At 44.6% G+C, this 23,594-nt stretch overlaps 1 protein-coding gene across 2 annotated transcripts in view; it reads left to right on the forward strand.

Moving 5' to 3' along the window:
• Positions 1–2,610: 2,610 nt before the first annotated feature.
• The window catches only part of EVA1A (eva-1 homolog A, regulator of programmed cell death), a 203,374-nt gene continuing 182,390 nt past the window's right edge, over positions 2,611–23,594 (forward strand). For both annotated transcript variants that reach the window (XM_041480873.1, XM_041480874.1), the window contains exon 1: positions 2,611–2,765. In XM_041480873.1, the coding sequence (XP_041336807.1) occupies positions 2,666–2,765 (100 nt within the window). In that variant the 5' untranslated portion in view covers positions 2,611–2,665. The remainder of the gene's footprint in view (positions 2,766–23,594) is intronic.

Genomic DNA, 23,594 nt, shown 5'->3' on the forward strand with positions numbered 1-23,594 from the left:
TAAGGGCTGCTCAAGCACACTGCCCATGTTTAGCCTTAAACCCTTTGTCATCAGTTTTTTTTTTTTCTTCCCCATATACTGAGTCAGCCAAACCTAATTACCCTTTAATCAGTAAAATCAACACCTGCTAACAGGGTGGGCTCTTTTCAGCAAATAGTGATTCTCTTTTCCAGAGGCTGATAAATTTCCAGGGGTCCTATTGTTTCTTTGTCTTGCTCATAAGGAGCTTTGACTGATAATCTGGTAATGGGTATGGTTATCTCATGCCTGTAAGACAGCAGTGGTGAATCTTCCTCTTGGCAAGGGCAGCAGAACTAGGTGAGACAAGAATTATACATAGATGCCAGGAGTCAAATCTCCTGGTATTTTCTCTTTAAAACTTAGGTCAGCCCTGGAAAAATATGGGTCAGAGAGGTTTGGCAGGTGGGATTAAAGTATCAGTTGAAATAAAGAGCAAGGCAGCCTGTAGAAGTTCCTGGTTTTTTATCTTGCTTAAGCAGCCCTCTGCAAAGAAAGTAAGGGGGCAGAATTTTCTGCAGAGAGAAGGGACTGGAGCTGGATTTTACAGAGCCTGGAGGACCTCAGGCTGTGTCTGTGCTGTTGGGGCAGCTCAGAGTCACCACTGTCCTTGAGGAGACTCATCTGCAGCTTCACGGGAGACCCTCAGGGTGTGAAGAGGTGTTGTGGGAAGCAGATGCAGATCAGGCCAGAACAAACTCTTGTTCCTGTGGTCATGGACAGGATTTGAGCTGGAACTCCAGATTTGTCACACTGCTCTCATCCTCTGTGTGGCTGTTTGGAACTTGAGTAAGTGGCCGTATGGGCAGAAGGCAAACAGGGCCACAGGACTTACAGCTCCCCTTAGGGTTCTGCTTCTAGTACACAGACCATCCCAGGACAGGCTTCTGGTGGAAAAAATTACTCTGGTATCCATGGCAACACTCCTGAAAATGTCTTTCACATGTAATCAGGCAGGCAGTCTGATATTCATCTGAGAACAGCTGAAACATTGTTAGAAATTTTAGAATAAGAAACACTTTACAAGTTCACTCAACTCCGAAAAAAACCCTGGAGTCCTTTGCACTGAAGTTTCTTACACTTGTTTTCGGCTCTAAAATCAATGGTTTTGGAGAGCTCCACTTAATTTCTTGTGGATGAACAGGACAGAGGAGTAAAAACCACTTGTGGTTTTCCTTGGACGTTTCCACTGAGGTTATTTTGCTGGATAGGTGCTGCATCTTTGTTCAGCAGTTGTGTTTGAGCCTGGTCCCATGGCTGCCACCCTTGGCAGCTGCATACAGTGCAGCTCCTCAGTTTGAATATATGGATACACAGGTTGCTAAATGGCTGGTGCTGGCTTTGCCTGTGAAATACATCCTCCTCTCTCTGCACCAACACTCAGCTTCTGCCCTAGCCTGGATATGTGGGATATGGCCATTATTTACATGCAAACATATGCCTGAGCTGCAGCTAAGGCTGGTGACCAAAGCCCAGGACCTCCTTCCTGTACCCAGGGATAACAGGGTCCACGCATCTATCTGTGTCCCCAGTTGTCAGCTCATTCAAATTAACATGACTGGCTTGATGCTGCCAGGATATGGATGAAAATCAGGCAGGATCAAATACTGGATGTGCTTCCAGGTGAGCTGGACCCTTCCTTTAACCCTGCAGGGTGAGCAGTGGTCAGTGAGCATCTAGGGCCATGCTAGGAAGTTAAAATAATTGCAATGGGAGGAGCCAGGACTCATGGGTCTCAAGGCCAGGTTGGATGGGGCTTGGAGCAACCTGGTCTAGTGGCAGGTGTCCCTGCCCGTGGTAGGGAGGCTGGAGTTAGGTGATCTATAAACTCCCTTCCACCCAAACCATTCCACAATCCTATGAAAACCACAAGTCTGGATCTGTTGAGTTTGATGGAGGATAGAGGAGTCCAGTGGGTTAGGAGAGCCTGGCATGGCTTTCTGCTGTCAAAAGAAAGAGTTTTGCATATGTGGCTGATACCAGTCCCAGTCCTGCAATGACATCCAGGAGGGTTTGATCCCTTGGCCTGTGCAAAGTCTCCTCCACTGTAGGATCACTCTCAACAGGGGACACAGAATTTTCCTGTCACCAGTCTGGCAGGACACTGCTGCTCACACTGATTTCAGCAGCATCTACAAATACAAATTCTGGTCAGACCAGCAATCCCTGTGAATTCAGGTGCTTTGCTTTGGGCTCCCTGCTTTAAAAACTCTGCTCATCCTTCTGTCTGTCTGTGCCAGAGAGACAAGAGCCCTGCATACCTAATCCAACAATAGCTGGGCTCCTCCAGCCCAGCCCCTCGGGGCACCCCTTTCCCCGACTGCCCCCCAGCAGCTCGCAGTGCCACAGCTGGACAGCTGCACAACAGTCTGCAGCAAATTTGGGCAAAGAGGTGGCTTTTAGGACCCTGGGAACTCCGCCAAGGCTCAGGTAGGTCTGTCTCATTCGTCAGCCGGGATTCATTCACTCCCAGGGATGTGTGTGTGCGTGTGTGTGTGTGCCGAGTGCTTTTCCTTCCCCGCCGCTGGCTGCGAGCCTTCCAAGCAATGGGACTAACGCTGTTCTCCGGGCAATGAGGAGTGCTGGGCAGGGGCAGGAACCGCTTTCCCTTCCTCTGGAAGAAAACAAGCCTTGAGGACACCTAAGGATGTGCTGCCCAGATGTGTTTCCCACGTCCACCTTCCTCCTAGGACTCATGTGCTTGACAACTTTCAGCAACTTTGCCAATACGTCTGCAGACTTCTCAGGTAGGGAGAAGCGCCGATCCTTCCGAGTGCTGCTCGTGCATGGGGGCTCTTATTCCAGTGCTCAGGGGCAGCTCAGGGAAAGGGGATGTGAGCAGATCTGGGAATGTGGGAAGTAATTTTAATCTTTTAAAAAGAAGCCAAAGATGAAAAGTGTCTTCTGTAAGAGGATTTTGAGTTTCTTAAAATCCTTTCGCAATAATTAGCAAAACTACTACAAAAGAGTTAGTCTGACTAACTTTGGAAACAAGAAAAACAATAGTGTTAACTTGTGCATGTTTGTAGTAGGAATGGTATTAACCTGTGTAAGTTTTTAGCGGGTTTTGTGCTGTGCTTCTCATAGGAGTGAAAAGAGGTGGATTAGGGGACTGGGACGATTTAGGATGTAAATTTAAAGCTAACATAGCAAGTCTAAATTATTTTGTAGAGGGCCAGATTCCCTCTCTTAACATACAGCTCCTGATTGTTACAAAAGCCTCCTGAGCTGAGATAAAGGAGGTGCACGCACAGAACAAATTATATTCTGAGCCTGTGTTTTCTTAAACTGAAAGAAAAAGTGTCTCATTTATTAATATTTTCTGAATCTAAAAATGTTGATAGCACCTGTTTTGAGTTGTACACAGCAGGTAAATAGCCAGCACTTTCGAAGTCTGGAGTGCCAGGTAAGTTTTATAAATTTATAGCTGCATTAATTGCTTTAAAATTATGTTTCTGTTTCTCTTCTTTCTCGATGTGCATGTGGATCTGAGAAAACATAACAGATTTTATTTTGCAACTTCAGCAGGGCTGATCAGTTTGCTTGGGAGTGCCCAGTGAGGGCCACTTTTCTTTTAGGATATTGATTCTAATTTTGGGTCTTAGTGTGAAGAACTAGCCTGACATATTCAGTAGGGGTGTTTTGCAAAACTCTTGTAGTGGATAAGAGCTGCCAATTATAGTTTGCTGATGAAAAAGAGTCCTTTGCAAGGGTTGAACCTCACTGGACTTGGGTTTCAACACATCCCAGCACTGCTGCTCACTGCCTGGGAGCGCATGTATCTGTGTGCTGTGAGAAATTTGTGTTAGAAAGGAGGAGCTTGTGATGGAGGGTGAGGGAAAGAATATGTATGGTGCTGGAAGTCTTAATGTGAATTGAAGGGGGCTGGCTTGCTTGTGATTCAGTCTCTTTTGGGGCCACATCAGTCCTGGGGCTCCCATTCAAGGCAGATCTGCCTCTGAATGGAAAGGACTGAGGCATTTCCCTGTTTCTGGTGTGCTTTTATCCTTTTCTTGGCACTGAACTTTCTCTGTGCTCCTAAGCAGAAGCGAGCAATTTGATGCAGAAGGGGTGCATGGACTAGGCATGATGGGAGCAAAAGCTCCAACAGGGAAAGGAGTTGTCTTTCTGAAATATAGATAAAGTTTTCCCAGCCAGGCCAAATTGCCAAGCGTTAAAATGTGTACCGGTGTCCCAGGGCAAAGGTGATTTACATTGTGTTTGTACAACATAGCTGGAACAGTGCAAGGAAATTCGATAGACTTCAGTGGTGCTGGCAGGGGGACCAGATGCTGTTCTTTTAAAAAATGGATAAGAAAGTTGCTGATAACAAAATGCTTTCTGTAGCATCCGACTGAACTGTCATGCTTTGGGAGAAGGGGATGACTTGTATCTCTGTGTATGTGTGTGGCAAGACTGTACTCTGAAGCAGGGTCTGTAATCCCGGCAGCACAACCTCCCATGAGTTTCCATAACTGTTGAAACCTTCTGCCAGGTCCAACCTATGTTTCGTGATAGCAGGCTTGGCAAATGTCCCCAGTCTTGTTGGACTGACTGTACCTTGCAGGACAGGAAACATGATTTGCTGCAGGAAAGGGCTGTACCCAGTGTGTAGCAGCTCAAATATAGTTTTGTAAGCTCAAGAGCTGAGTACCCACAAGATGATCGGGGGTAGGAAAAGGTACAGCATTTCCCAGATCACACCTCATGCTTTCCCAGCACATTTGCACTGACCCCATTCACCTCCCTCCAATGCATGAGGGTTTGCACCGTGTGCCATGAAGGAGCAGCAGCCCAGGTAACTCTGCCCACCTGATGGAGCATCTTGTTTGTCACTGTTATCCCTATAAGTGAATTGTCAGCTGGCTTAAGGAATGGAAGGGGGACATCCTTCTAATATTATTTTACTGTAATTGTTTCTGACCTGTTATACACTTTTCTATACTTCAGCACGTTCAGAATTCTTCTCTGGCATGACTGGAATTGAGCTGGTGAAAATTTTTGGGGACAACTTATAGCTTTATTGTATGGCATCCCACCCAGAGATGGTGCATCCAAAACATAAATTGTCTGCACCCCAGGGAGATGAGTGGATTTGTATTGGGTATTACTGCTGAGGAATGTAAGGCTTGCTGTGATCCCACAGAGGTTTCTGCAGCAGTTGGTGCTGCAGGGAGATGACAGAGCTCTTTGGGATGTAAATGCTTTTCCAGCTTGCAAATGAATAGCAGTACTGTCCAGAGACAGCAGCTGATGCTCTTTGGGGAAGAATGGGGGTTTAAAACTCAGTCCTTAGACCTTGTATAGCAGCAAAACCTCTCTGCCTTCTCAGCTTGGTTCATCTCAGCATTACCAAGGTGGTGCTGCTGTTTGTAATAGGTCATGGCTGTGCGGTGGGGGCAGAGTGTGTGGATCCAGCCCTGGAAAGGAAGCTCAGGGACAACCAGTCTTGAGCTCTAAGCAGATCATAAATCAGCAGCACTGATCTGCAGCTCTGCAGTAGGGCTGGATAAAAGATTTACCAAGGACTTCAAACCCAACCACATCCCACTGCTCCCAGTACTCTCCACTGGCTGGGTCTTCAAGGGATGTGTCTCTCAGCTGCAGGAGGATTTGATTTTTATGTCGGTCATGGCAAGGCACGGCACACCCTGAGAAGGTGTCCAGAGATGTGGTTAATTTAGTCTCGGCTCTCACAAGAGAGCACAAGCAGGGCTGGTGGGGATTTCTAACCCCTGAGCACACAGCACACTCCATCCCTCCTGTTTGAACAGCTCAAATGCCACAACGTGAACATGAGCAGTGCGTGTCCTGCTGGGGACTGGTGCAATCTGAGATGTAAGAATTCAAATTCCTTTTAAGTGAAGTATTTGAACTATGTGAAGAGTTTTGAAGTTGTTTTCTTTAATAGTTCTTTAAACATTGATGTTTGTAGCAGGGTGTGGGGGTAGGAAGCAGATCCTGAGGGAGAAAGTGGACTTATCAGGCACTTTGCAGCCACTTTTTAAGAAGACCTGGACTTTTTCCTCTGTGGCTGCTTGTAGAATGGACTCTTGGTTTCATCTCATTCTGTGATCTGTTCTTGTGCTCAGGACTGTTTGAAGGCTTAGAACCTGCTGTCTTGATGTGTCATTTACCCCTAATGTTAAAGGTGATACTTGAGGACTGTGATGAGGTGTGGCGTAAGAATCTGATCTTTTAAATCTGTGTACATTAACCATAAACTTCTGGTCATAATCTCTGTAGCAGCAATGAATTTTCCAAAATCCTTGCTGTTTGATAAAACTTGACCTTTGTTTTAGGTCCTTTATAATTTTAGTGAGAGTCCAAGACAGAGCAATGCCCTTGCCCCTGCCAGGGGAAGCTATGCCATAGCTCCTCTGCATGGGCTCTGGGAGGTAGTGGTCCATGTGCAGTGCACAGGCCTTGCTCCTCAGAGGGACAAGGTTAATGAAAATGGGGCCAAAAGTAGGCTTTGGTGCTAACTTTAAATGCAGGCATTGAAAGCTTAGTCAACAGCTATTGCTCATATCCTCTTGCTCTCTCTTCTCAGCTATTGCTCATATCCTCTTGCTCTCTCTTCTCAGCCACGGTGTTCTTGTCTCTGAAGCTAAGTCATGCAAACACATGTTTAATTTTGCTCTGCCCACTGCTGCCAAGGTGACTATTTAACTTCCAGCTGCATACCTGCAAGGAATTAAACTTGTGTTGTTATCATGCCGTGCTCTGATTCTCCTCAAGGATTTTCCATTCATTAGCTGATTTCAGGCACGTTGGGCAGAAGGGTGGTGGCATCAGATCTGCGGGATTGCCATGAGTTTCACGTTAATGGAGACAGGTCCCTCCACTACTGCAGAAAGGGTTGTGAACTCAAGCATTTACAGACATCAGAGAACCCACTGCAAGGACCTAAGCCAAAAACTTAGGTTTCTAGGCATGGAAACAGCTTGGCTGGGAGCTCATGCCTCTTCTGACACAGGAAAACCCAGCTGAAAGAAAAACCAGCCCTGGTAGTGCTGCTCCCCTTGGGCCTGCTTTAATGTTTATGTTCTTTGCATTAGATTTTGGCACAAGCTGGATGTGAGCAGCACTTAGCTTAAGGGAGCTGATCTGGCACCGAGCCAGATGAACACTGGTAACTCCCATCCACACCCTGCAGGTGAGCTCTGGGTAGCTTTTGAAACCTCTCCCTGGAGGCCCATCTTGGATTTGAAGGCATAAAGATTTTTGTTGTTGTTGTTGTTATTATTATTGGTGGTGGTGATTGGTTGTTTTTTTTTAACTTTTCCCCAAGAATATCAGGTTTCAAGTGAAAGCTGCTTTTGCCACCTCCCTGCTAATTGGCTCAGTGTGTTTGTTTGAGTGATGAGGGCAGGAGTTGGGGAGGGGAAAGGCACTTCTCCCTGATTGCATTTAATCAGTCCATAATAAAGGCAATTTGTTTGACAACTCCATTCACCAAATTATCATCAAAATCTACATGCTAACAGCTTCTGAATGCCTAATAGCCCTGAATGGGCCCATGGTGTCAAGGGGGATCCAGGATTTCCATGTGTTGAAGTTTTCAGGCTGTAAAAGAGGGCATTTTCAAGAGAAAGGCAGATACACCACCACACTGGAAAAGAAATTGTAACTCAGTAATGGGGGTTGAGTTTTTGACCTCAGGGGCAAACAGACATGCTTTAGACTTTGGTTAAAAACTGAACCACATCCAGGCCACCTCCATACCTTGTCTTGGGGAAGGGCTCTGGGTTATGAGGGAGGATGGACCTCAGGTTGCTGCTTAGAGAGGTCCCTGCCCCGGGTGATCTTTTCCTCCTCAGCTGGAGGCTGTATGTGTTCCTCCATCCCTCCCAGCTGCCTGGGCTGCAGTTTGGCTTACTGAGTGCAAACTGCCTGTGATGGGGTAGAGAAATTCTCCTTTGCAGAGCTGACAAAATCCAAAACCTCATCAAAGGTGGTTTAAAACCACTTGGCCTCTTCTGATAATGTTCTGGAGATGTGGCAGCATGGGAGATGAAGGGGATGGATGTGTCTGGAGCCATGGCTGAGGGGTTCTCACAGGGGGAAGCTGCAACTGGGGTTTGTGTCACATATGTCTGTTTGCCAGTAGAAAAGAATCTAAAGACCTCAGAGAGCTGGGAGGTGTTGGAGGAGGAAATCCGTAGGAGTTTGGGTGGGTGTCAAGTGCCAGATCTGCTGCTCTTGGGAGAGCAGGAAAAGAATCAGCACAGAGGCTGGGGCTGCTTTGGTGCCTGAGAGAGTTGTTCTGGTTTATCAGCGGGGATGCAGCTTTATGGTATCAACAAAACCATGTTGCCAAGACCAAATAGCATTTAAAGCAAAGACAGAGGTTTCTGTCCACCTCTGTATGGAGGCATGCTCCAGAAAATACTGTGGGTTTCCCAACAGTTGTGATGAAAATGCTGTGAGGGAGGACTCTGTGCCTGCTGACTGTAAAAATATTCAGCATTTACTTTTAGTGACAGCTGAGGCGACCAAATTGAGCTGCAGGATGACAGACACGTGCTTCCAATTCCTTGTGTTTGTGGTCCTGGGCAGTCACCAGGGGCACTGCTGCTGCTGCTGCAAAAACACAGCTGGTGGTTGGTGTTTGTGGAACCAGGGAAAGGAGACACAGTCTGGGAGGGATGGATGGGGCTGCTGTGGGTGCCAGGATGTCTCATGAGGGGTCTGTGTGAAACCTCATGTAGGCAGTGACTTCAAGCTCAAGAGCCATATGTGTGCATCTGGCTCCTGTCACATGGAAATCCACTGGTTTAGCCATCACAGCTGTCAGCAGGAGCCAAGGGACCCCAGGGATCCCAACATCTGTGTGATGACTGGCAATATTTATATTCTATCTACTAATTGCAGGGGTCCAGAAAATGATGAAGACTTTTGTTAGTACCAGGAACACTTTATTTAATTAGTAGTGTTAACAAAAAAAGAAAAAAAAATCTGCTGTGATAATTTTAATAGCTTCAAAGTATCCCAGTATCCCTTTAGATGCACAGACAATTTGAAGAAATTGTCCTTGCAGCATTCTTCCTATGTCTGTGTGTTATCAGGGATAAAAATGCTGCAGAATTAAAGAAAACAACTGTTTCTATCCTCAGGTAAAAATTTCCCCTGATTTAAGGCACTGTGAAAGCAGATTTTATATGTCACAAATAGTTTGGTCAATTAAAAATAAAAAAGGTGAGAATTTTGACATATCTTTTTTCAACTGAGATATTTAGAAGCTAAACTCACAATTTAATCTGGGGGGTGGGGAGAATAAACTTAGTCTCTGCAGGAGGAGAAAAACTGTGTGTTTACACTTGGCACTTGTGCTGATCCTTTTGTTGATGCTAATTTAAACACAGCCTGATCTCCCAAAGTGCTTGGTGCTCAGAGCTGAAGATTGGCCTGTGCTGTGTTTAGATGGGTGTGCAGTAATTTAGTTGGTCAACACCAGGGCTGTTTATATGTCTTATTTCAGACTGGCTGCTTATGCTTGGCATGTTTGTGCAGGTACAGATTGAACTTTCTGTTTTCTGTTCCAAAATAGCAGTCCCAATCTCTGGGGGGGAGGACGGGACACGGGGACGACACGGGGACAACAGACCTTTTAAAGCAACTATCCATTTTGTTTTGGCTTTTTGTGCTCTTGTAATTTCTTTATACAGATACCCAAGAGCTTCACAGATTGTGTCCCTTGAAAGGTGTGTGACTGCCTGCAGGAACAGACCCCATGTGCCCCTCAAAGTGGTTGAGAGGATTTTTGGTCAGGTTGGTTTGGTACAATACTACGAGGCTCCTTGTGACCTTGCCAGTGCTGAGCCTCGTTGATCCAGCATTGCTGCTGTCTGGGATTTTTGTGCTCTTTCCAAAAGACAGCCACAGGCCAAAATCTGCTCAGCTATGAGGCAGATTTGCTGACTTGCCAAGAGCTGTGCAGAATGAACAGAAGCATAGAAGTTAATCCCAACTCATTTTCTTGCAGATTAAAACTAGTGTAGGAGTAATAATTGGGAACATGTTTAACATGCTTGGGTTATCTGTTATTATTATTATTTATTTACTTAGCTGCTCCTTTTGCCTGAGGATGGATGGTGAGTTGTGACTCTCTCAGCCTGGGTTTGGGCTAATTCAACTGTGCCTGGCTCAGCTCACTAACTGAGGGTATGAACTCATTTGTAGTAATTAAAACTGTGAATGTCTCCTCTTTCAGTGTGTGCAGTGCCTGGCTGCCTGGAGCCCTGTGTGTGTCTTCTCACATCAGAGAGACAATGAGGAGTTGGTAGTTCTGGGTTGTACAGGAAAATAAATCTTGGCTGAGTCTTTTCAGATATGCCCTGTGCTCTTGAACTGTGTTGGTAGATGCTGTGGTGTCAGTGTTGATGGGACTCCTTTGGATGCTGAGGCTTGCTGTTCAGTAATCCCTCTTGGATCCATCTGGATCCTCGCATGAAGATGGAGCAGTGTGTGTGTGAGCTGCAGTTTGGCCAAACCCTCCGAGAGCTCAGGTGCTAGAAGTCTGTTTGAATGAACAGATGGATGTAGGTGCTGCTGAAGAATTTGCAGGAGATGTTGTCCAAGAATTTTAGTTGTGGCAGGCAGGGGAGCTCACATCCAGCTGTTGGCAAAGTATCCCATGTCCTTAACAAGGAGGAAGAAAGATTTTAAAAATATAGTTCCTTTCTTTAATGTTATATTTAGAGAAGAAGATCTAGAGGCCCAGAAGAGATTGATCAGCCATTTACAATCAAAAAACTTTACTGTGTACTATTGTGCACCAACTTGTGACCTGATATCAGTACACTATTTGCCAGAAGATGGATTTTTTCACTCCCCAGCAGCCCATAAAATAATCAGAATCCTCAGGGTGTGAGAAGGAGCTGACTTCAGGTGAGACACACAAAATCCTTGACAAAATGGGTACCTGATGGTGATGCTTGTCAAGAAGGGGCCATTCAGACCACCTACTCTGAGGCCCCTTGTGTGCTTGTGTTATTTTATTTTCATCTGCTATCAGATGCCTGGGGTTTTGCTGCTATGATATTATCAACACATGTTGTACCAGCCTCAAGGGTTTAAAGTGGGCTTTTACTCCCATTAGTAAATATGAAAACAAACGCAGAAGTGTGGGGATTTTCTACTAATGTTTCCTTTGTGATTTCTGTATCATATTGTGGGCTGGTGTTGATATTAAGGGTGCTCTACAGCAGGTGCAATTTCTGACATTAATTTCCCATGTTTGCTGTATGCATAAAGATTTTTGGGCTCACATGTTGGTTTTTGGCTCACATGTTTTTCCTAAAAGTTGTGTTGGGCCAAGAGTGCAGACACGTAGTGCAATTAAAGTGATAGGTGGTAACTTGAGCTCCTGTGGCTGGGTTATGGATTATTGTTTTGGGCCTCAGGCTTTGGGAAATCTCTTCCCTCTGTGGTCTGTGTGGGGCCTGTACATGCAGTGCTGCTGTGGCCCTGGGTGCCCATAGGATGCTCTGGGACAAAATTCTGCAGTTTGGTTTGGAAAAAGTTTAGCTTTTGTGTGAAACATTCAAATAACAGTATTATTATTCAAATCAAACATTTGGAAGTGAAGAAATGTTAAAATTAAGGTAGTTTTAACTGCTTGAGTCCAGCCCTTTGGGTGTTTATGTTACTCTTTAATGAGAACATTCTTTTTCTCTAATTCCTTGAGACTCCTGTGTTGTCCAGGGCACAGAACAGTGGCCTTAAAATTATTTATTCTTCCATTCTTTATGGCCCTGGGACCTTATTTCCTGTATGTTTAATGGTATTTAAATCTTATTATGTTATTTAAACCCTATTCTGCTTGTTGTGAGGGACATACTTACCCTTCTGGAAGGAGTCTGGAATGTTACCTGCACTGCACAGATAAGGATCCAAGGCAGAGACATTGGCATCAGGAGCTCAAACTGCCCAGTATTTCAGAGATTGTTTAGTATCCACCTTTTTCTCCAGGAGCAGCCCCTTATCTATTCTCTTAAGCTGTGATAAGCAGGAAGAAATGTGTGGTACTCAGTACACAGTTCCTTCCCCAATATTGTATTATCTATGTGCCAATGGACTGTACGGGTTAAAATGGACATTTCAGTTGCAAAGTCAAGTGCACATAACTGAGTGTTGTGGGTTAACACCTGCAGGCAGCCAAGCACTACCCAGCTGCTTGTTTGCCTCCACTTCCTACCTCCAAGTAGGACAGGGGAAGAGGGAGGGAAAAGTAAAAGCAAGAAAACTCATGGAATGACATAAAAATAGTGAAAGAGAAGTGGAAGAAATAAAAAAGAAAGCAAAATAAGTTATACAAAGGCAATCACCCACTGCCTCCCACAGTCACACTGATGCTCAGTCAGTTCCCAAGCTGATTTACTCCACTCCATTCTGTTTTATTGCTGAACGTGACACTACATGGCATGGGATATCTCTTTGGCGGGGGTCACCTGCCTGACTGTATCCCTCCCAAAATCTTGTGCACCCTACAATCTATTTGCTGGGAGGGCAGACTGAAGGACAGACAAGGTGCTGATGCAGTGCTAAAACTCTTTAGCAATAGCTAAACATTAATACATTATCAGTACTGTTTTGGTTGTGGATCCAAAGCACAGCACTATACAAGCTGCTACAAAAAAATTAACTCCATCACAGCCAGACACAGTACACTAAGGACAGGGCAACATTACACCTGTATTTTATGTGTAATACGAGCTAGAGGCTGATATCATAGGAAAGCATCGGCGGGCAGATATGATCTGAGCCATAAAGTGCAGTTGTGAGAAGGGTCTTGTTTTGCATAGTTTTGGTTGTGGTTTCCTTTTTTTTTTTTTTTTTTTTTTTTTTTTTTATCCCTAGAGCAGTTATGCTTTGAGGGTTGCTTTATTTAGGATGAGATGAGAGTTCTTAAAATTGAGTTACAACTTTGGGGTCAGTCCTTGAAACACATTCTAAAATATCTTTTAAAATTAATTTTGAAGACATTTCCCCCTCCAAATGTTTTTTTTTTTTTTTGCTTGCTTCTGTCCCTCCATAAAAGAAGAAAAAAAAAAGTTTGTGTGTCTATTCAAAGGCACAAATAAGGATCCTGCAGTGCAAGTGATATTGCTAAAAATAGATCCCCTGGGATTTGTTCAGTTTATTTCTCTCTGGATTTTTATTGTGTGGGTTACCCCTTGGAAACCGAGGTTGTTGATCTGACTGTTTCCAAAGCATGTGCCTCTCTTCATGTATCCTTTGTGCAGGGGCCTCTTCTGTTGTGTTAACACTCTTTGCTTCCTGGTTTATGTGCTCATCTGAATTCCAGCTGAAAGAGGTTAAAGCCTTGTAAAAGTGAGTGGGGCGAGGAAGTGGCTCGCAGTGGAAGCAGGAGCGCGCACATCTGTGACCCACGCTGTGCTCACATGTTCCTTCATTGTTGGCCTCACAATAAAGGAGAGCGCTGGGTTTTTGTTCAGCTAAACAACTTGGATGGAATGAATTGTATAGAAGAAAGAATAGATGAAGCTTGGCTGTTATTTGCCGTAATGTTCTTTGTTTTAGCTGCAATGTGGGGGATGCAGAACTCCCAGAAGAGGATGGCCTCTACAGCAGCCAAGGGGAGCTGATGGGTTGGAGAGGGATGCAGAGAGATGTTCAGCAAGAAGGGATGAAACATTTTTCTGATTTGGATTTTCTTGTCTTTAGCTGATGGCCCCAGGCTTTCACTTTGGCTTTACTACAGGAGCAGAGACTGCTGTACCAATAAGTTGGACTATAAATGTTTGGTGACATTTGCCCTGGGTTTGGTCCAGTGTTAATGTGCTCAGATACTGGTTAGTGCATTTGGCAATGGTACAGTTGAGTGGCTGGACTGTAAAGGTCTATCACCAGCTGCAGGAAACTGAATGCTTGGTGTCAGACAATCCATTTTTCTTGCTGGATAAATGAAAATCTCTTTATCTCTCTTTTCATAAACATTGTCCATATAATTGGAGGGCAAGGTTCAAGTTCAAACTGATATGATTATTTTGCTTCCCTAAGCTGCATGACAATGGTCCCCTTGGCAAATTAAGCCATGGATCTCCTTTTGCTGTAATGGGAACCAATCTCATTAGAAACAGAGCTGGATTAGTGATGAGTCCAACCTCCCATACAGACACACATTCTGACCCCGGCAGGCCTGAAGTGCCTTTTGTTCACTCAGCCTTCTCTGCATTTTCCCAGCGCTCCTACATCTGTGTGGTGGAGCTGGGGGTGATTATTTCTGCTCAAGCAAAGCCTGCTGAGGGTGAAAAACAAGCTGATTGGTCAGTGTGGTATCACAATAGGAATGATAAGGTGTTTTTAAAGTGTTTATCTTGATTTAAGTCATTGGAGTACAAGACTGATTAAGTTGCCTGTTACAGGGTATTGAAGATTAAAGGTCAATTGTCACTGCTTTGACTTGTGAGGAAGATGATCCTTTTCTGCCTCTCAGCACTGCTGTCATCTACCCATCAGAAAATCTGAATCTATTCACACCAACCTCCCCAACATCTGAACAGAGGAAACTTTCTTGTGGACAAAGAAAGGCAAACCTTTTCACGTCTGACCTGTGTTTGTTCTGTCTGTCCTTCTTCATGCCAGTTTTGCCTCCTGAAGGGTTGTTTGCAGACATGTCCAAGCTGCTTTATCAAGCAGGTGGGACTGAGAGTCCTGAGCTGGCTCTGTGGATACCAGTGCCAGCAAGAGAGCAGCATGGCTGTACCTACAGCAGCCTCCTGGGCAGATGTTGTGGCCAGGAGCAGTGCTGAGCTGTGGAGCTGTGGGGGTGCTGTGTTTGGATTCACTTACACTATCTATCTGTCTATCTATCTATCTATCTATCTATCTATCTCTCTATCTATCTCTCTATATCTCTATCTATCTCTCTATCATCTCTCTATCTCTCTATATCATTTATCTGATCTATCTGTATTATCAGCAATTTTTCCTCTTAGGGTCCTTAGCTCTGGGAGATTAGAGGTGCAGCCCTGGCTGATTCTAGGTGCTTCCATGAGATGGAACCTTGCTAAGGATGCTAAGAGGGGTAAATCCCACTGCTTCCTGGGTTAAAAGCCATTTTCTGATCCTTAAGGAAATTCTCGTGCCCTTGCATCTCTCGTACACCCTACTTTTCTGATCTTGGAGGTATTACCAGGAGCTTGACTCCTGGATGGAAATTTGTGCTTGAAGCAATCTGGCAGGGAGGGCAGACTGTGAGTGTGATATTTGAAAGTGGCACCAATGGAAAAATAAGCCTGATCTGTTATTGTAGAGCTAGTTGCTATTGATTAGCCAGGGGGCTGATGCTGAAGTGGTGAGGAATCCTGACATGGTGTGTAATTCACTAAAAATCAGTGGGGCTATTAACATGAGGGAAAGTTGGCTTCTCTATATGCCCACTCCTGATGGGTACAAAGTGGGTTTTTTGTTTTTCTTTTTAATTCTTATTAAATGTGATTATCAAGAACAAGGGTTAACCAGGGTAACTAGCACTGCTAAGCTGTAGTCTGTGTCTCACCAGCAAGACTGCAAATGGGCAGCCAAAGAAACAGATATGTTTTCTGTTCTTGTTACATTTCTGGATATATTTTAAGGTTTCTCAGAAAGATCAGAACAATGAAACACCCTTTGACAATAGCAATCTCTTTTCTTCATGGTGCAGCCTGAGGAAGCATTCAGACCCTTTCCTTCTGGGATTGCTCATTTCCTCTTTTTTTTTTTTTTTTTTTTCCTCCTGAAATAAAAACAATACTCTCCCAAAAGCATGACTTCTGCAGTGCTCTGGCAGAGCCAGCCTCTGTCACTCCATCAAGGAGGCATCAGATGGGACATTGTCTTCAGTTTTCCCCCTCTAAGCTGCAACTCAGGGAAAACAAATCACAGCAAAAAACTCCACCAAAAAAAACCCCAAAACAAAACAAAAAAACCCAAACCCCCCTTTTCATATATTGTTTTAGTGCTGTCAAAAATAGTAACTAATGCCCACCCTGAATTTCTCTCAGTCTTTTTGCCAAAGTTTCCATCCTTTATGTGCACAGAGGGGAATGAGGCATGTGGGAAAGAAATCACATGCAATGAAATGAAATATCATCAAGTCACTTGGAGCCACAATCCTTGGGTGTCCTGAAGTCTGAGGCTGCAGCCCCAAGCCTGATTCAAGTGTGAGAGGAGCCTGTGATTAAAGAGACTGTCACAAAACTCCTGTCCCTGCCGACACAGCCCTGAAGTTCACTGTGAGAGCTTGAGATCTGTGAGACTCTACCTCTGTTTTCATGCCTGTTCCTTTCCATTACATGATTCCTGATTGTCTCCATACATCTTTCACCATAGCTTGAGTCCTTGCTGGTTTTCTTGGAGTCTGTGTTCCACAGTTACCTGAATTATGGTGACTTCTAAATTGTTTAAGGGCTGAGAAAGCCTCTAAGACCGATGGTGGCTGCCTGCCTATACCAGGCAAATGTGGCTGGTGGGAGCATTTTCTTTTTCAGCTTGGCCTGATGATGGGCTGTGTTACCTTTTCTATTGTCCCCAGGCATTTCTGGTGGAGGTGGTAGAGAATTAAACTCTTCTACAACTTTTTTTCAACACGGCAGCTGTGGTCCACCCTCTTCTGCTCTCCAGTGCAGTATCAGAATTATCTTGGTCCAAACTTTATTTTTGTCTTATTAAGGACCAAATCAGCCTGACCCACCTTGATCCCCAGGAAAGACCTTGCCATAGCCTTTCAGAACTTGAAGGGGACTTAGAGAGAGACTTTTTGCCAAGGCCTGCAGTGACAGGACAAGAGGTAATGGCTTTAAACTGACTAGCATAAGAAAGAATTTAGAGTAGGCATAAGAGAGAATTTTTTTTATGATCAGTGTAGTGAGACATTGCAGCAGGTTGCCCAGAGAAGCTGTGGGTGCCCCATCTGTGTTCAAGATTATGATGGAGAGGGTTTTAGGGAACCTGATCTGATGAAAAATGTTTGGAGGAGTTTGACTAGGTGATCTTTGAAGATCCCTTCGAATCCAAACTATTCTGTGATTCTAAGATTTCAGAATTCTATTTAAACTCAGACTTGTTCCTTTTTGCAAAACTTTTCTGTTGGTTGAAAACCACTTTTCTTCTGCAGGGCTAGAGAGGGGTGCAGGATGCTGTTAGAACTCTGGGTGAGAAGGTATTACCCTGTATCCATGCCTGCTGGATGTGGAATTGCCTTATAAATTCCTCTTCAGCCTTGTTGGTGGATTACTGCAGAGCTGCATTTCTGTGTCTGCTGGCCAAAGCAGCCCAAGCTAGAGAATGCTGCATGGGGAGGGAGGCTGGCCAGATGCCTGGTCCCTTGTTTCAGGGCCTTTCTGGCCCATTTCCTGGTATAGTTTTCTGAAGAACATCAGAGCTGCCTCCATCCCAGCTGTGTGTCATCAGCACTACAGCAACAGTGATGGATGGGGAGAGAGATCAGACCTTTTCCTCAACACTTGGCCTGGTGGTGCTGGAGCAGGAGTGAGGTCAGCACTCTTTTCTGCTCTGAAGGAGTGGTTATCAAGGGGAAATCACTTCATTTAGGGTTCCACTGGTCACAATGAGCCTGATTTGCATTGTGGAGATATGTAGATGGTGTCTGGCTCAGTTGATAAGGGACTTCTGGAGCTGTGCTCCAGCCCCTGTGAGATGTGCAATGAGGGCAAGAAGTATGCTTGGACATTAGTCATGGAGAAGGAACTCTTATCACAGAAATGTGGTGGGAAATATCTGTCTGATGGTGTGTTTAAACAGAGAGTGAGCATGCACAAAATTGGTGGACAGAGGTGAAACTTTATTCTCCCAGACTATTCTCCATCTTAATCTTGCCTGGCTATGTGATGGGAGGACCCAGCCTTCCCAATGCCCAGACACAAGCAAAGCTTGCTGTATTTTCAACACTCTGAGGAAGGCTGTTTTATTCTCAGTCTGATGGCCTGATCATACTAGTACTTAATGGATAAATAATTATTGGTGTCTAATAAGGCTTTTAGGATTGCCCTGGAAACTTTGCAATAATATAAGGCAAGGCTGCAAATTAAACACCTTAGGGGCTTGGTGTTTTAACACCAAGGCAAGACAGGCCAGGTGCTTTTTATTTGTGATTTTACTAAATGTTCTAGCTTTACTTGAAAGTTGTAATTTTTCTTTCTGCTTCTTCCTCTAGTCCTGAATTTCCAGCAGATCTCCAGCTAAGGTGTTTAAGCACATTCAATAAATCTATAAGGAGGAACTCAAAGTCAGAGGTCATTGATCATTTATGAAGAATGAATGTAGACAATAAATACCAATAGCACTATTTTGCAGATGAAGAAACTGAGGCACAGATAGTACCATTGGCAGTGGAATTCTCTTTTCCTTGACTGTTCCAGAGACTTTAATCTCACCAAAGTTGTTGCTTTGGACTTCTAGGGGAAGCATCATCTGATTTTCATTGCAGCTACTTCTAGAGATCACTGGCATCCCGTCCATGGTTGCTGGTTCCTTCTGACTGTCTTTTTAGGACATTTTTTTTCAGGAAACTTCCTATTAGGGGTGTGAGGTGTGAAGCAGGAATACCACCCTCTGTCAGTGTCCTTACAAGGAATGTCTGTGCTGGATTAGCCTTGCAGTTGCTCCTTTACCCTGAGGAACACCAGGTAAAACTCCCTGTACTGCTTTGATGGAGCTACACGAGCCCAAAGAGCCACGCTGGCCTCAGTGGGTTGAGATAAGTGTATTTGGGTTTTCTGTTTTTCACTTTCCATCCTAAGGACTCATGCTTTGGTGTATGTGCCATCCCCTATTCTTAGAAATGCTGTGCTTGTTTAAAGAACAGAATGACATTCATTCACTCTGAAACAACCTGGGGATTTGTTTTCCTGGGCATTGTAAAGCAGATAAGGTGTAACTGCTGCAATTAGGAGGTGATGGGCTAATCCCATTATTCGGTGGGAGGATAACTGGGGTCAGTGGGTTGGATAACAAAACGTGAAGATGGATTTTGATGTGCCAGATGGCCTGGCGTAGTGGTTCCACTAATTTGGGAGGAAGGAGAGCCAATAGTAGCTTTGAAGAACAAAAGCTGTAGCAAGAGTTGGCATGTGATTTCTTTAAGCAAAAAAACCTTTGACTTCTCAGCTGAGTGGGGACTTGTGGAATCCTCCCAGGCCTGCTGTATTTTTTTTTTTTTTTTTGCCTTTTAGACCAGTTTTGGGCAGTAAAAGACAGTCCTCCAGCAAAAGTTAACGAGGCACTGGCATTGTATCTATGTGCTTAGATGATTAGTGGCTGAGCAAGAAGAAATAATCCTGACATCTTATTCTTATAGAAGAGGTTGATAATTTAAATATCTCTGTGGGGAAAGTTGTGTTTATGGTGTCCCCTTATCCACAAATATGTAAGATTTTAGATTCAGAAATACCAATACTTGTTTTGGGGATGAGATTTTAGGCTTTCAGCACAATGTTTTGGGCTCAGCTCTTCATTTTCTGAGATCAGTCTTTTTGTCCTTATGGAAGTAAGCAAGAGATAAAAGAATAGAGAAGAAAAAAACCTGTAGTTTTCAAGGGTGAGCTCTGAGACAGGAACATATCTGCTTTGGTTGCTTGCCCCAACCTGAGATACTGTCACCAGATTTTGCTTTCACAAGGGACCCAGTGGCTGCTTTAATTTCTACTCATTTTTGTGTTCTTGGTACACACTGAAGCATCAGCACATGCTGAGGCACTCTCCATCCTGAGTCTCTGCAGGGCTGTGGCCCAAGAGATACCCACAGGTAAATGGGAAGAAGTTGGATGGAGCCTTTCTCCTTTCCACTTTGCTCCACGCTCAACACAAACTCTCATTCCTTACCTCTGTCACCTACCCTCACCAATATTTTTCCAGGAAAAAAACAACAAGCAGTCTTTGCCAAGCTTGGCTGTATTGCCTAAAACAAAAGCTGAGGAAATCCAATTGCACACTCTGGCCACTTCACCTGGCAACACCACAGTGCTATTTTCTTTTAGTGAGCATTCAGCACAGGAAAAAAGCTTGTTCTGGGCTCTGGGCCATTATAACAGCTCTACTGAGGAGTGCCCAAACTTGGAAGTCTGATAAGAGCTCTTAGTCTCTAAAGCAATGACCAGGCTTCATCTGGCCGTGAAATAATGAAAAGTATATTTATGATAAGAAGCCTTATTGAAAAATGTACTTGTAACTGGGACACAGCCAGTCAGCACCTGTATTTCCTGGCAGAAGGAAAAGGAGGAATTTTTCACACTGGTTTAGTGTTTTTGGTATTATGAACGTTCTAGGGGCTGGATCTTCAGCAAATGGACAGCCATGTGGGTCTGATGGCAGCAATGCTGCAGTGATAATGATCAGTGTACAACGTGAGAGTGCCTCAGGTTAAACATAGCTGCATCCTTTCCATTCCCAAAGAGCAATAAGGCTGTAGTTTCTTAGCCCCCATCTTGAGTCCTATTTACTTCATCGTTGGTAAAAAATCAACACATTTTTTTAACCTATCAATGCCATGCACACAGCAGCGCTTTGACACAATACATGCAGCTTATCCATTTCCAACCTAATGCCTTCCTAAGAGCAGGCCATGTAGAATTTAATGTGGAAAATGTTAATCTGGCAAGAGATTTCCTCCTTCTGCAAAGGGTGTGGGTTCTGCTGCTGTAAGGGACATGACTGCCAGGCACTCCAGTGAGCAGAGGCACTCACAGTGTCAGGGAAAGTCCCCATCAAGATGCAGCCATGGGGAGGCTGTTGTAAATCAGAGTGGCCCCAGATGTCTTACAGGGCAGAGGGGAGATTGATGGGGTGGGTGGGGAAGCTGAGGCAAGGAAAGTTCAAGCATCACCCTGACCCTCAAGAAGGGAAAATAGCCCCAACCCTCAGCAAGGTTTGATTGAAGCCTGCTGTTCCCCTAAAGGGGAAAGGTCAGGGTCTGCTCCATCAGGCACCCTCAAACAAAAAACCTGTTTATACAGGACCCACCCCTGTACCTTGTGAGGTGGAGAGTAAATGGGCCTGGAGACATTCAGTGCTCCTCTCTCTGGTAACCCTTGTGTCAATGAACAGTGGAAATTCAGATTGGGCTGGTTGTAAAAGCCTGGAAGGAAGTGGTCGGGTTAAAGCCCACATAAACATTAACTGGAGTTAGTCCCCATGAGCACTCCATTGGTGGTCAGTGCTGTTCAGCTGTGGGTCCCTGCAGAAGGGATGGGTTGTGTTTGGGGTGGTGGTTGTTGCCAGCATGTGCCTGGCATGTCCCCTCTGTGCCCAGCCCTGTGCCCTGCAGCCTGAGCATGGCTCAGGGTGATGCTCACTCGGGCAGAGGATGATTCCCACACTTCTCTGCCAGCCCAGTGACCTGGAGTAAAGTTTTGCCAGCCCCAGTGGTTTGGCTGGAAGTAAGATGTAAGTATGCTGTGTGTCTGGGGACCTGTGGTCAGGAGGGCAGACAGTTCACAGAATTCACAGAAGAATTAAAGAAGAGACCTTAAAGATCATTGAGTCCAACCCAGCCCTGACACCTCAACTAAACCATGGCACTGAGTTCACATCCAGTCTTTTCTTAAACACATCCAGGGATGGTGACTCCACCACCTCCCCTGGCAGGCCATTCCAGAACTTTATCACCCTTTCTGTAAAAAGCTTTCTCCTAATATCCAACCTATATTTCCCTTGATGCAGACATTTTGATGTGTCCTGAATTTCCTGCAGTGGAGGTCTCTGCCAGAAAAATTGACCTTCTCTGCTCCCAGACATCATCTTTCCTGAGCCCACTAAATGTGTGGACAGGGAATAGCTTCTGGCCACCTGAACTATTATTGTGACCTGTGGCAGTCTTACAGAGGGACTCTTGATCCCATGTCACCTGATAGGCACTTGTCCAAGTGTCATTTGATACAAAATGCTTCTGTCACTTGTATATACAGGACAGAAATGTGGATATTGGGATTCAGATATGATTTTCATGTCCTGTCCTCCATCTGGTTTGTGCTCACATTGTAATAAAGCTGTTTGGAATAAGCAGCCTGTTTGACTTGCCCTAGCCAAAGGCTGGGCACCTCTTCAACTAACCACAGTAAGAACTGTCAGTTTCTGGAGTGAATTGAATGTTTCCATCATAGGAGAGGAAGCAGGAAAATAGCTTCAACCATCTGATTTTAATGTACCACTGTGCATCTACTGGAGCCCTCCCAGCTGCTTTCCAAACTCTCCTGTTCCTTTCTACCCTTAGAAGAAGCTGAAGTAAGTACAGCTCAGCCAAGCATGGGCAGTCTGGCACCTCTGCTCTGGTCCTGCATGGCTTCTTTCTGTTTGAAAGTTACCGGTATAGAATACATTGATTAATGGCCCAGTAAATTAATTGGCAGCTCCTGTAGCTTGCTTTGCATCTGATGATTTGCAGGGAGCTGTTGGAGTGGAAAGCATCATAAAGTGCCAACTTAACCAGGCGTGGTAGTGCCCACTGTATGGCAGGCGTTTTCCTCACAGGAAAGAAAACAAAGGCATTTCTCTGAAATGTTGCAGGCAGAGACTGACTCACAAGTAGGGTGAGGGAAAGGAGTTTTAAAAAGTCTAAAACCAGGGGGAACTCCTTAAACATGTAGTTCAAACACAAAGTTGGCACTTTTCAGATAGTGGAGTTTTTTTTGCCACAAGATTGTAGCTGAAAACTGACCTGGATTTATTATTTACAGGGTTTGATTCTATGGTGATTCCTGTGTTGAAGGCAAGATCAAATTCTGCCCAGATCTGAGGCTGTGAAGTTTTCCCTCCTGCTCTTTCTTTCCAAGGCAGCAGTGGTGTAACTAAAGAGGGAAGTACAGGCTGTATCTCTGCCTGCATCTCAGCTGCTGCTGGGGCTCTGGCTTTCCCCAGCTCTTCAGAGTCACTTTCTGATTAGTAAGCAGAGCAGAGACTGGGAAAAATTGGAATATTGTCCAAATGAGCCAAATGAACTGCTGATATTAAATATCAAAAGCAAAAAGTTTCTGTTTTCCTGTAACAAATTGATATTCTGATCTGTGTGGGGAGCAAAAGGTGCCATTGAGAAAGAAAAAAATGAGACCTGTCAACAACAAATGAAATAAAATATATTACATCATTAAAAAAATGTTATGGAGAACGACATTTTGTCTGCCTGATGCATTCATTCAGCTCTTTAGTGTGAGCCCCACTGCTTTGTTTCTCCAATTTTTATAAAAATATATTGAGGCATATTTGAGTTGTCTAGGTATTGCAGGAAATAAAGCAAAATTGCCTTGCTCTGCCCTGCCACCTCTGGTCTGAGGTGGTTTCTTGTGTGAAAATACTGCTCTACAATGATGTCTTCTTACCTGGGGGGCTGGACTTTAGCTTCTACCACATTCATTTTTGTTATTGTTGCTTTAATGGACAACAAGGAGTGAGGGATGCAGCTCCAGAAGTCTTTTCCTCCAAACAGACTTTGAAGAAATGAGACTTAAGTTGGATCTTAACTAAGTAGCATTTTAGCTTTTGCTTAAACTCCTGGCTTTTTGGTTGTGTTTTGGTGGGAAGTGAGGATTCCAAGCAGGATTGGAGAGCCAAATATT

This window comes from Pyrgilauda ruficollis, unplaced genomic scaffold (assembly GCF_017590135.1).
Source record: "Pyrgilauda ruficollis isolate IOZ18807 unplaced genomic scaffold, ASM1759013v1 scaffold54, whole genome shotgun sequence".
NCBI classification, from domain to species: Eukaryota; Metazoa; Chordata; class Aves; order Passeriformes; family Passeridae; genus Pyrgilauda; species Pyrgilauda ruficollis.